Source organism: Lepus europaeus, chromosome 3, assembly GCF_033115175.1.
Source record: "Lepus europaeus isolate LE1 chromosome 3, mLepTim1.pri, whole genome shotgun sequence".
NCBI classification, from domain to species: domain Eukaryota; kingdom Metazoa; phylum Chordata; class Mammalia; order Lagomorpha; family Leporidae; genus Lepus; species Lepus europaeus.
This window is the reverse complement of record NC_084829.1, coordinates 67259590-67272028: the sequence shown is the minus strand read 5'-3', so window position 1 is coordinate 67272028 and position 12439 is coordinate 67259590. Positions and strand designations below refer to the sequence as shown.

The 12439-nt window shown below is 38.2% G+C and overlaps 1 protein-coding gene across 1 annotated transcript in view; it reads right to left on the bottom strand.

Moving 5' to 3' along the window:
• COL19A1 (collagen type XIX alpha 1 chain) overlaps positions 1-12439 on the bottom strand; it is a 415287-nt gene that overhangs the window by 100092 nt on the left and 302756 nt on the right. The window contains exons 18-22 of the mRNA XM_062187570.1: positions 10532-10594; positions 5707-5742; positions 4192-4227; positions 4044-4097; positions 3300-3353 (exon numbers count right to left, since the gene is read on the bottom strand). Coding sequence (XP_062043554.1) covers positions 3300-3353; positions 4044-4097; positions 4192-4227; positions 5707-5742; positions 10532-10594 — 243 coding nt within the window. The remainder of the gene's footprint in view (positions 1-3299; positions 3354-4043; positions 4098-4191; positions 4228-5706; positions 5743-10531; positions 10595-12439) is intronic.

Sequence of the window (12439 nt, the reverse complement as noted above, 5' to 3'; positions counted from 1 at the left end):
ATCAGAGAAATGCAAATCAAAACCACAATGAGGTTCCATCTCACCCCGGTGAGAATGGCTCACATTCAGAAATCTACCAACAACAGATGCTGGAGAGGATGTGGGGAAAAAGGGACACTAACCCACTGTTGGTGGGAATGCAAACTGGTTAAGCCACTATGGAAGTCAGTCTGGAGATTCCTCAGAAATCTGAATATAACCCTACCATACAACCCAGCCATCCCACTCCTTGGAATTTACCCAAAGGAAATTAAATTGGCAAATAAAAAAGCCATCTGCACATTAATGTTTATTGCAGCTCAATTCACAATAGCTAAGACCTGGAACCAACCCAAATGCCCATCAACAGTAGACTGGATAAAGAAATTATGGGACATGTACTCCATAGAATACTATACAGCAGTAAGAAACAACGAAACCCAGTCATTTGCAACAAGATGGAGCAATCTGGAAAACATCATGCTGAGTGAATTAAGCCAGTCCCAAAGAGACAAATATCATTTGTTTTCCCTGATCGGTGACAACTGAGCACCAAAGGGGAAACCTGTTAAGTGAAATGGACACTATAAGCAACAATGAACTGATCAGCTCCGGTCCTGACTTTAGATGTACAATGTAATACTTTATCCTTTTTAGTATTTGTTGTTGTTGTTCTAGTACTATTGGTTGAACTCAGTAATTAACACACAATTATTCTTAGGTGTTTAAATTTTAACTGAAAAGTGATCCCTGTTAAATCTAAGAGTGGAAAAAGAGAGGCAGGAGACGTACAATTTGGAACATGCTCAATCGGTCTGGCCGCAAATGGTGGAGTTAGAAATGTGCCAGGGGATTCCAACACAATCCCATCAAGATGGCATGTACCAATGCCATCGCCTCAGTCCAAGTGATCAATTTCAGCTCACAATTGATAGCTCTGATAGGTCTAAGAGTCAAAGAGATCACACAAACAAGACAAGTATCTGCTAATACTAACTGATAGAATCAAAAAGGGAGAGAAAGATCCAACATGGGAAGCGGGATACACAGCAGACTCATAGGATGGCAGATGTCCTAAACAACACTCTGGCCTCAGAATCAGCCCTCAAGGCATTCAGATCTGGCTGAAGAGCCCATGAGAGTATAGCAGGCATGGAAAGCCAAGATATCATGGAAAAAAAAAAAAAAGACCTAAATGAATGATCTCTGTGAGTGAGATCCCAGTGGAAAGAATGGGGCCATCAAAGAAGGAGGTACCCTTCTCCGAAGGGAGGAGAGAACTTCCACTTTGACTATGACCCTATCGGAATAAGATCAAAGTCAGCGAACTCTAAAGGCTTCCATAGCCCTGGCAACTCATGACTAGAGCCTAGGGAGATTACTGACGCCATGAACAGGAGTGTCAAATTGTTAAATCAGCAACAGGAGTCACTGTGTACTTACACCCCATGTGGGATCTGTCCCTAATGTGTCGTCTAAAGCCAAGTGATGCTATAACTAGTACTGAAACAGTATTTTTATACTTTGCGTTTCTGTGTGGGCACAAACTGATGAGGTCTTTACTAATTATATACTGAAGTGATCTTCTGTATATAAAGAGAATTGGAAATGAAAAAAAAAAAAAACAACCTGGTGTTAAAATGGAAATGGCATAGAAAATTAATTAATTTGAAAAAAAAATTATGTAGGATCTCTGTCTTTAATGTGCTGTACATTGCTATTTAATGCTATAATTAGTAATCCAATGGTAGTTTTTTCACTTTATGTTGCTATATGGGCAAAATGTTGAAATCTTTACCTAATATATACTAAACTGATCTTCTGTATACAAAGAGAATTGAAAATGAATCTTTACATGAATGGAAGGGGAAAGGGAGCAGGAAAGGGGAGGGTTGCGGGCAGGAGGGAAGTTATGGGAGGGGGGAAGCCATTGTAACCCATAAGCTATACTTTGGAAATTTATATTCATTAAATAAAAGTAAAAAAAAAAAGATAATTGAAAATGAAAAAAAAAACCCTGGTGTTAAATTGGAAATTGCACAGAAAATTAATCAATTTTTAAAAAATATGTAGGATCTCTGTCTTTAATGTGCTGTACATTGTGATTTAATGCTATAACTAGTACTCCAACAGTATTTTTTACTTTATGTTGCTATGTGGGTGCAAACTGTTGAAATCTTTACTTAATATATACTAAACTGATCTTCTGTATATAAAGAGAATTGAAAAAAAAAAAAAGAAACAAATGTCCTACCCACAGCATTGCAAGAAGGAATGGAAGGATGATGGTTGGTAGCACCATATCATGATTCAGGACAAAGGAGTAAATAGGAGAATATGGTTCTATTATGTTTTGTCAACAATGTCTTTGTCCCTTTTGATCTCATTCTCCTTTTAGCTCCAGCCCTTACCACTTAATCTCAATTCCTAAGAATCTTGAGGTTCCACCAATGCCACCCTCATTTTCTCTTTCCATAAGATCTCTCCACTAAGTATGCAAGTAGTAGTAGTATATTAATTGGTTTGAGAGTGCAATAAAATGCTTTGCTTTGTGAACCTTTTGTTCAAACTACCAAGAAGAATATATATATTGACCAATAGATCCCTGGAGGCTCAGGTAGTGATCAGTCTCTAAGAAGTTACAGTCAAGTATTTTTCTTATTTTTGTTTACATGTGGACTGATGGTGAGCTCCTAGCACCCCAGTTTTCAGAAATGTAGGAAGGTTGTATGAAGGGCAGAAAACTTCTCTGGAAGCATGGGAAAAGCACATTTAAAGAGTGTGTGTATGTTGGGGGTAGGGGGTGGGTGTGAGTCCACTAAAGCACTAAAGCCACCTGAAGCTCTTCCTCCAACTGCACTATAGAAATACTCTCAACCAAGATCTGGTTTTGGAGATGGTGCTTACTAGAAGACAACAGATACTCTCAAAGTGTCTTCCCTAGATGAAGACTTGAACAAAAAGTCATGCATATTGGAAATTGTTGCTTTTCTCTTTAGTTTAATTTCTTTTGATTTTTCCAGTCTCCTCTACTGCTGGTGCACCACTGACAAGTATGTCCAAGATGATAACTTAGTTCACTTGAGTTCCAAAGACAAATGTATTAGAACAATGATACTCAAAATGACTTCACATGAATACATGAAGGGACTATTCTTCCCAATAGCTCTGACATTAGATGTGATCAGTTTATGTGGTGCAAATGAGCCGTGCCTTTGGAAAGTGGAGCATAACTGAGTCACAATGAGCAGATGCTGACATTGTTTAAAACACATCTTAGTTTCCATTTCATTTCAAAACATCAAAGACACTATACATACAACATCTCCAGGTGGTCCTCTGGGCCCCATGATGCCTGCAGGTCCTTGCTGACCCTAAGATAGAAAGTGATATGAACCATTACTTTGCTATTAAAAATAGACACTATGCCTGACTGTGTGTAAAACATGATGTGGCCTTTATCTATAGAAAGTGAACTTCCCAGCTTTCTTCCTACTCTGTATAGTGCTGAAATGTAAATATACTTTGGCTTACCAAGATAGTTTCTAGATGTTATCATTTAATGGGTCTGTGTTCACCAGCAAGTGATGATAACTGGATAATTTGCCTTACCCACGGGCTGGGAGCACACCACATTAATCTCTGCTGCATCTCTCCAAAGCTGCTCTCTTTCTTGGGTCACTCCCAAAGAATCCCACAAGGGAAACCCAGTATCCAGAGCTGCATAATGTTGGTTTAGAAATTGAATACTGAGCCTTATCCCTTTTAGAAGTACAGTTCAGTGACATCGATTTAACTCACATTGTTTACTCTTAAAGCTTTTAGGGATGCTATTGTGAATATGCTCTGAAAGAGAGTTTAAAAATAGTACTGTGAGCGAAAATGGCAAGTCAGTATGTGTATAATAAATGTAGCCAAAGGGGGGAAAATCACTATGGAAACGGGAAAAAGGCTCTGAGCGCACTTGTGAAGCAAATGAGAGGCACATCAAAGTATCTTGTTTTACACAGAATGGCTATGATTCCCAAATTATTTCTGATGTATCTTAGTTATGTCTTCAGTACCTTTAGTCCTGGGCTGCCTATTAAACCCGGCGGACCAGGATCTCCAGGTTCTCCCTAAACATATAGGTGAGAAGGAAAGTTAAATGTTACTGTCATTTTCCCAACCTCATGAAGGTTAGAGATAAAATTGAAGAATACAGGACATTACCTTTATTCCTTGTGAACCTACTATCCCAGGTTCTCCCTGTAAATAAAATGAACATCATTTATGTACTCCTTAAATTCAGATGGAGATTAATATCTTTGAATCTTTAATTGACTTTCTACTAATTAACATACAATAAAGGGGTTAATTATACAAGACATGATGAAATCAAGAGAGGGGTTCATTCTAAAACATGATTCATTGCTGATAAACACTACTTCCTTTCTTAAAAATAATATTTTCTTCTCCCAAAGCCACTTTCACACCATGTTCCATTAGTTACCACTGAATTTTCTACTTAACTGATAATGTTATTATTTTCTTAAAGACTTATTTATTTGAAAGTCAGAGTTACACAGAGGAGAGGCAGAGAGAGAAAGAGAGAGAGATCTTCTATCCACTGGTTCACTCCACAATTGACTGCAATGGCCAAAGCTGCGCTGATCTGATGCCAGGAGTTAGGAGCTAGGAGCTTCTTCTGGGTCTCCCACGTGGGTGCAGGGACCCAAGGACTTGGGTTATCTTCTACTGCTTTTCCAGGCCATAGCAGAGAGCTGGATTGGAAGTGGAGCAGCCGGGACTTGAACTGGCACCCATATGGAATGCCAGCACTGCAGGTGGCAGCTTTATCCCCTACACCACAGCACCAGCCCCTGTGATTTTCTACCAGTTATTTTCATATCCCAGAGAATTAAAACTAGAGGGCAGTTGAAGGGCCAACAACATGGTGCAGTGAGTGAAGTTGCTGCCTGTGATACCTGCATCCCATATGGGTACCGGTTCATGCCCCCATTGCTCCACTTCCAATCCAGCTCTCTGCCAATGCACCTGGGAAAGCAGTGGGAGTGCTTGAGACCCTGAACCCAGAGGAAGTTTTGGGCTCCTAGTTTCTATCAGGCCTAGCCTTGGTCATTGCAGCTGTTTGGGGAATGAACCATTGGATGAAAGATCTCTCTCTTTCTCCCTCTCTGTAACTCTGTCTTTCAAATAAATAAATGGTCTAAATAATCTATCAGTTGAAGGGTGAGGGGTAGTAGAATTTAAGGTGATATGTGTTATTGATTCTACTATCAGGTATATTTACTTAATGAAAAAAGAAAGATAACTAAGGCTATACAGAAGATAATATTAGATATCATGATACCCTTTTCTATGACTTATTTGTGTTTGATAAATCAAATTTGAGTCATTCATAGTATTCTTGAGAAAAGCTGTATCTTCTATTTTAGTTTTTTATTTCAGCTATCCCAGGTAGATGTCTTTTATGACTTTTATTCCCAATCATCAATAGAAGTGAGTTAAAGAAAACAAATGTTAAAATATCATCACATGATATCATTTAACAAGGTTTAACATTTCTCATGTATCAAAAGAGTCAACAGTCCCCAAAGACAAAGTAAAATGCTCAGGCAGCTTATTTTATCAAATGTATTAGATCTAAAGTAAACATAACAGAGATCAGGGAGAAAGAAATCAATGAAGTAGAAAATCCAAGATAGTGAAAAAATATCTACTTACTCTATCTCCTTTTTCACCTTTTGTAAAAGGTTCCCCCTAGGAAAATGAGGAGAAAATAGAATCAATTATGAACACTTTTAGGAAAGAAGTCTCCAAAGCTAGAAATGGATAAATCCTGCTGGCCAAACTCAGGCCTCCATTCTTGCAGTTTAAAAGGAGCTCATGAGAACTAATTTACAAATTATTTCATATTCCCAAAGAATCAATGAAAAAATCATCCTAATATCAACTAGAGAATCCTGAGAGGCTCACACACTAGAATGATTCCCAGGGCCAAAGCTTCCTATAGCCTTGTTATAGATGATGTCACACACATCCAGTTGGAGGCAGAACAGGAGTGATGGCATCAAAGGGTTGAATGGAAAAGCATTCATCTCAATTCTTCTAGTTGAATCATTTTAATAAGTAAACATGCAGAATCATTATTTTAAAATTAATTTTCTAATTTTCATTTTTATTTTAATGAAAATGACTTATAAAGGTTAATTACTGGGTGAATAAGAATTCAAATGTGAGAAACTGATAATGGTTCTTGTTGGGTTTATGAAGTTTCAAGGGGATAACTATTATTAACCAACACTCTTCCATCACTGATTTACTATCACCCCAAGGTAGCCTCAACACACAGCCACATACATACATACACACACCAGCTTTCTTTTACTATCTTCTGTTCTTGAAGTTATATGTACATGATCCCCAACATCATAGCAATACTGTCTAAAACATAGTATTGTTATTTTAAGAATGAAGGAAGAGACTCAGGTTCAGTCACTCTTAATTTGTCATAATTCCCTCTACTTGTCTAAAACAGCATTCATCACATGTTATGCTTCCTTTTTCCACTTGGCTGTAAACTCTGTGAGTCTTGGTTGTAATTCACCTTGACTGTCATGGCATCTCTAGTGTGTCATACACACCTTCACATTGTTGGTGTCAAAGGTTCATTAGATAATTTATAGTCATACAAATACAAAAATATCTAGCATTTATTAAATTCTTACAATGTACTAACCACTGTTCTAACCACTTTATATCTAAACATAGTGAATCCTTACATGTCAGTGGGGTAGGTGCTGTCAGCATACCCATTTACAGATGAGGACACTAGGCACATAGAAGCAAGATAATTTTTCCAACATCACAACACCATTAAGAGGTGGTACAAGGATTTAAATTCAGGCAGTCTTATTTAATTTCTAGTTCCAGCTTGTTTAGTCTGTTTGATTTGATTTTATAATTTGATTTATTATTTGCACTGAGTTGTAAAATGGAAACTATAAATTAAAAAAAAACTAACACAAAAGTCAAGAGAAAATGTAAAAATCATTATGGTAGATTTTGCAACCATGGGTTTTCTTAGGGACTGCTATACTCAAAGACAGCACTCATGACAGATAAGTGAGCACTAAGTGGGCCTCTGTGCTTTCGCCACATGTCGCACGTGTTAGGGACCACAGGGCTCACTTTCTTCTCTCCCATTAGTCCTAGTTCCCGTGCAGTTCCACAGGGCCTTGCAGCTGGTTCTGACAACGGAATGTGAACAGATGTGACCAAGGCAATGAGAAACCCCTTCCAAATCATCCAGTCACTTTCTAGTCATTTTCCTGCAGTGGTCGCTAGGAGGGTTGTGTGTACCTGAGAGCATAATTACATGACAGTCATCAGTGGGCTGTGTATAGTGTGGAGAGACCACCCATCTCTCTCAACTGAACCACACCAGACATATAATCTGTGTAAGAGATAACCTTTCTCAAGCTATGCCACAGAAATTTCAGAGTTCATTTGTTACTTAATATAAGCTATTATACCCCATGACTGTTCAACATGATCAAATCTTTGATCACTGGTTAATTTCTACACATTAGATTGGGATTTTATTTATATTCTTGCTTTTCAGGATTCATTACAAAAACTGTTTATTTTTTAAGATAGGAAATGGTATCAATTAGATATAAGCCTCTTTTGCTTATATCACATTGCTCATATCATTGCTTCGTTAGAGTTGCTGTCAAATTCAAAAGCCAAATTGACTAAAGTAAATGATTGTAAAAGAAAACAAAAAACAAAACCAGGGGCCTGGATATCTAGACATGTGACACTCAGACATTGAAGCTTGGTGCCAATGGCTACTCTGCAGACCAAGTCACTTAAACCTTTTATAGTCCCCTTTTCATAATCTATAAAATCAAGGAGTTCAGCCAGATGATTTCCCAACAATATTTCAACTCTCATGTATTACACATCTAGCCATATTTTAAATGTCCAGTAGTTGGGGACAAAGTGCCTCCTGAAGAGTTGCCACTCAGGATTGGAGATTCAGGATCAATTTTGGATGAAGATTTCCCATCTGTTTGGGCCTCTGGTTACTATGCAAAATCAAGTTTAGATTGTGTTCTGGAATAGAAAGGTTGAGAACACAAAGAGTTAAACCACTCTGTATAATAATGTAATTTTTTATGTGGGGTAGGGGAAGAAAGTAGGCAATGATATATGGAGAAGTTGGAATAATTTAGGATTAGGAGGGAGCTGGCAAAGAGAAGAGTTAGTAGGAAAGGCAGCCTGTTTGTCTTGAACAAAGAATACAGTGCTAAAGGCAGTCTCAGTGGGATGAGGGCTGCCCTTGAATGTTGATAGTAAGAAAGCTAGAGGGGACCCCTTAAGGGGAGAAAAGACCTATCACACCTGGCAACTGTGAAATCCTCCAACCCTTGCTACTCAAAGTGTTGGTTCCCAGTCCAACAGCATCAGCATCATCTGGGAGCCTGCAAGCCTCAGGCCCCATCCTAGATCTACCAAATTAGAATCAGCAGGATTCAAGTGCATGTTTGTGTTTAAGAAGCACTGTTCTAACTCAATGAAAGTTTCTCTTTTCTGCTCTGTAACTTCCTGATTTTCCAGCAAAAGTTTAGTAAAGCTTACTGTCAGGTCCTCCAAGTATTACTTGGAAATTAGAGAAGGTGGGTGTCAGAGCTCAGGCTTGGCAGGGAGACAGTGAAGACCAAGAGGAGCCCACCTACAGCCTGCTGGTAAGAAGAACCCCCAAACGGGGGACATCAGGAGGGAGTGGGCAGGTGGCAGGGGCAACTGGAGGCTGAATTTGTGGGGAAGATAAGATTTCCCAGACATTCTTAGAAATCCTCAGTTGGGGAATCCTGTTAAAGACTGTTACTGTCTACAGTTGCATAGAGGCTTGGATTAGATACTAAGGGCAGGTACCAGTCCTCAAGGTTCACAGGTTACGGTGCTGATGGTAAAGCTGCCTGAGAAAACTGTCCTGACTAAAGATGCTTACTTTCGAAAGCTGAAGCAAAAGGGAAAATTTGGCTTTGCAACATTAAATACTTATTGTTCCTGTTTGTTATGCTGGCATTTTAGTGACCACTCCCTCCTATATTTCTTGGTAAACCAATATTTCGTATTCACTCTGGCAAGGAAAAGATAAAGGAGATTTAAAAATACATAATAAATTTAAAAACCCCACAAAGATAAAACATTTGTTAAGCCTGATTCTTGCTGATTCTTGGGGGCTACTTTTTTGGGGGCAGTATTTTTCTGGTAATTAGGATCGTTATTATCTCTTTAGGTGGTCCTATTTAACAATAAATCATATTATAGTTTTTTCTTTTTTATGCCACCCAAAGAACTAAATTTTAAAAGAAACTGGCCATAGTAATATTAGAAAGTGACTTCGGGGGGTTGGCGCATGAGGTTAATCCTCCGCGTGCAGCGCCTGCATCCCATATGGATGTCTGTTCTAGTCCCGGTTGCTCCTCTTCCAGTTCAGCTCTCTGCTGTGGCCTGAGGGGGCAGTGGAGGATGGCCCAAGTGCTTGGGCCCCTGCACCTGCATGGGAGACCAGGAAGAAGCACTTGGCTCCTAGCTTCGGATCGGCGCAGCTGCGGCCTTTGCAGCCATTTGGAGAGTGAACCAACAGAAGGAAGACCTTTCTCTCTGTCTCTCTCTCTCTCTCACTGTCTGTAACTCTACCTGTCAAATAAATAAATAAAATCTTACAAAAAAAAGTGACTTGGGAATCCACTTTCATCTTAGGAAAAATAAGAAAGAAAAATAACTTCAGAAGATACGCTGAGAACAGTGCCTGATCAAATGGATAAATGCTCCTGATTTGATACATTGTCACCAGTCTTTTGATATGCTGATTTTATTATTCATTTTGCTATAATGTTTGACTGTAACAGGTCAGCAGGGTGATTTTAAACCCTAGGTTCTAGAATCAGTCCACCAAGATGTGACTCATGGCTCTAACATGTATTAGCTGTGTGACCTTGGGGATGTTGCTATCCTCTATGCTTCACTTTCCTCATCAGAAGAATGGAGGTGATAAAACTCTACCTCAGGACATTTTTAAGTGAGTTAATACATGTATCGACATAGTACCTGCTAAAGCATATACCTGCTTCTGGATCTTATCTATTTTTCATTCATCATGAAAAAGACAACCAAGATATATGGAATTGGGAATGCTTTGGAAAAATATTATTCATTATATTATATATATATAAAATATATACATATTTTATTTCATTCACTTCATTATTTCATATATATTTTATTGTTTTAATATTATTCATTTATAATGTTAAATATATATTTAAATATATTTTATAAATTATATTTAATATATTTAAGTGCATTTAATATATGATTATACATTTATTGAAATTTTAAATTACTTCATTATTTCATATACATATTTCATTCTGCTCTCTATATTATATATATTTATATATTATAAAAGGAGATATATATATATGTATATATATATACATCCTTCCTCTGTGCTCAACACTTTATCACTTACAGGTTCTCCTTTTTGCCCTTTAGGGCCAACAGATCCTGGAAATCCTGGTAGTCCAGTTTCACCCTTTCAGGAAAAAGCAGAGGAGAGATTTTGCATGAAGTTAGATGAACAACGCTGCTTCAACGGACAGATCCAACCACAGACTTTATCAAACAGTGAACAAGAGACATGGAAGTTCTGAATCTTGGGCTATTTGCTTAATAATGTGTTTGTCAACACCTTACATTGCCTTTAGGACTTTCAGAAATTCACAATATTTCATTATGGTATTTGAAATTAATGTGAAACAGAAGTTAAGTGTTTTTCAAGGACAGAACACCTACAGGAGAAAAAGTTACAAATTTGATCTAGCCTACTAAAAAATTACGGATTTTTGTGATCTCAAACAAGTAAGATTGTCTAGCTGACACAATCGTGCAGGCTAATTTTACTTCAGACATTCTTTTTTTTAGGTGGGAGGAGTTGGTAGAGGCAGAAAAATTTCTCCCTCAGCTGTTCCAAGCCTTTGTGTTACTGCTTAGATCCTGTGGACAAAGAAAGCGTTCTTGTCAATGTGGTGACAGCAGCCGCTTCGAAATGTCAATGGCGCTCTGGTCAAGAATCTTGAAGAGGGATTCTTACGTGACATAGAAGCTGTTCTCAGAAGATACAATTTGAGAGAGAATACTCGTAGGAGGGAACTCTAACACTAATCAGATATCAGAGGAGTCCAGCGCTGAGTTTCCTTTTAGCGTTTACCAAAATCCCTGAGTGACCACAGCTTAGACAGCCACTAGGACATAACGAATGCTGATTTTTCCAACATCCAAAGCACTTTTGCAAAATAATATTCACATTACATTTCTGCACATACATCTTTCTTGCTTATCTTATTTTTTAAATCTGAAAAAAATACAGAAAACACAAAGTAGGATACATGAAATCTTGATGTATCAGGCACTTGAACTGAAATGAAAAAAATTCTCATCCAAGAAGAAACCTCATATGTCTCCCACTTGACTGTCACCCTTGAGGAAGCCACACTCATGAACTGAGTATCTTTTCAGTCTATAGTTTTGTACCTTGACTGCATATGTGGTATTTTAACATTGTTTTGAATCTTTTTAAAAATTCATAAATAGCTTTATCTTGCATATAATACTCAGGTGGCTTTTTTCAATGTTGTTTTTAATATCCATCTGCATTGATGTATGTGATCTAGCTCCTTCATTGTGTCTGCTGGATAACACTCAAATATGCTAATGGATGAAGGCATATCTCAACCCCAGAGACAGTCACTTGTGTTGTCTCTAGTTTTATTTGCTATAAACAAAGTTGCAGTGAACACCCTAAATCTGATCCTTTATGTGGACAAGCCTGTTTACAGTGTAGCCTTAAACAAGAATCTAAAAGTTCTTCAAGTACAGATTCATCATAGTCCTAAAATCTTTGGCTTATTTCCACATTTGTATCCTAATGTATATTTTGTGATTTTGTGTAATAGACAGGCATGATTTATTTTAAAAGATTTTGTTTGTTTGAGAGGTAGCGTTACAGACAGTGAGAGGGAGAGACAAAGAGAAAGGTCTTCCATCTGCTGGTTTACTCCCCAATGGGCCGCAATGGCTGAAGCTGCACCCACCCGAAGCCAGGAGCTTCTTTTGGGTCTCCCACGAGGGTGCAGGGGCCCAAGCACTTGGGCCACTTTCCACTGTCTTCTAAGTCTATGGCAGAGAGCTGGATAGGATGAGGAGCAATAGAGACTAGAGCCAGCACCCATATGGGATGTCGGTGTTGCAGGCAGAGGATTAAACTACTGTGCCATAGTGCCAGCCCCAGCATGATATTTTTTATCAATTTGTCTCGAATTACATATTTGTATATGTTAGGAAAATGGCACAGTTTTGTCTATGGTGCGATCTACACCCT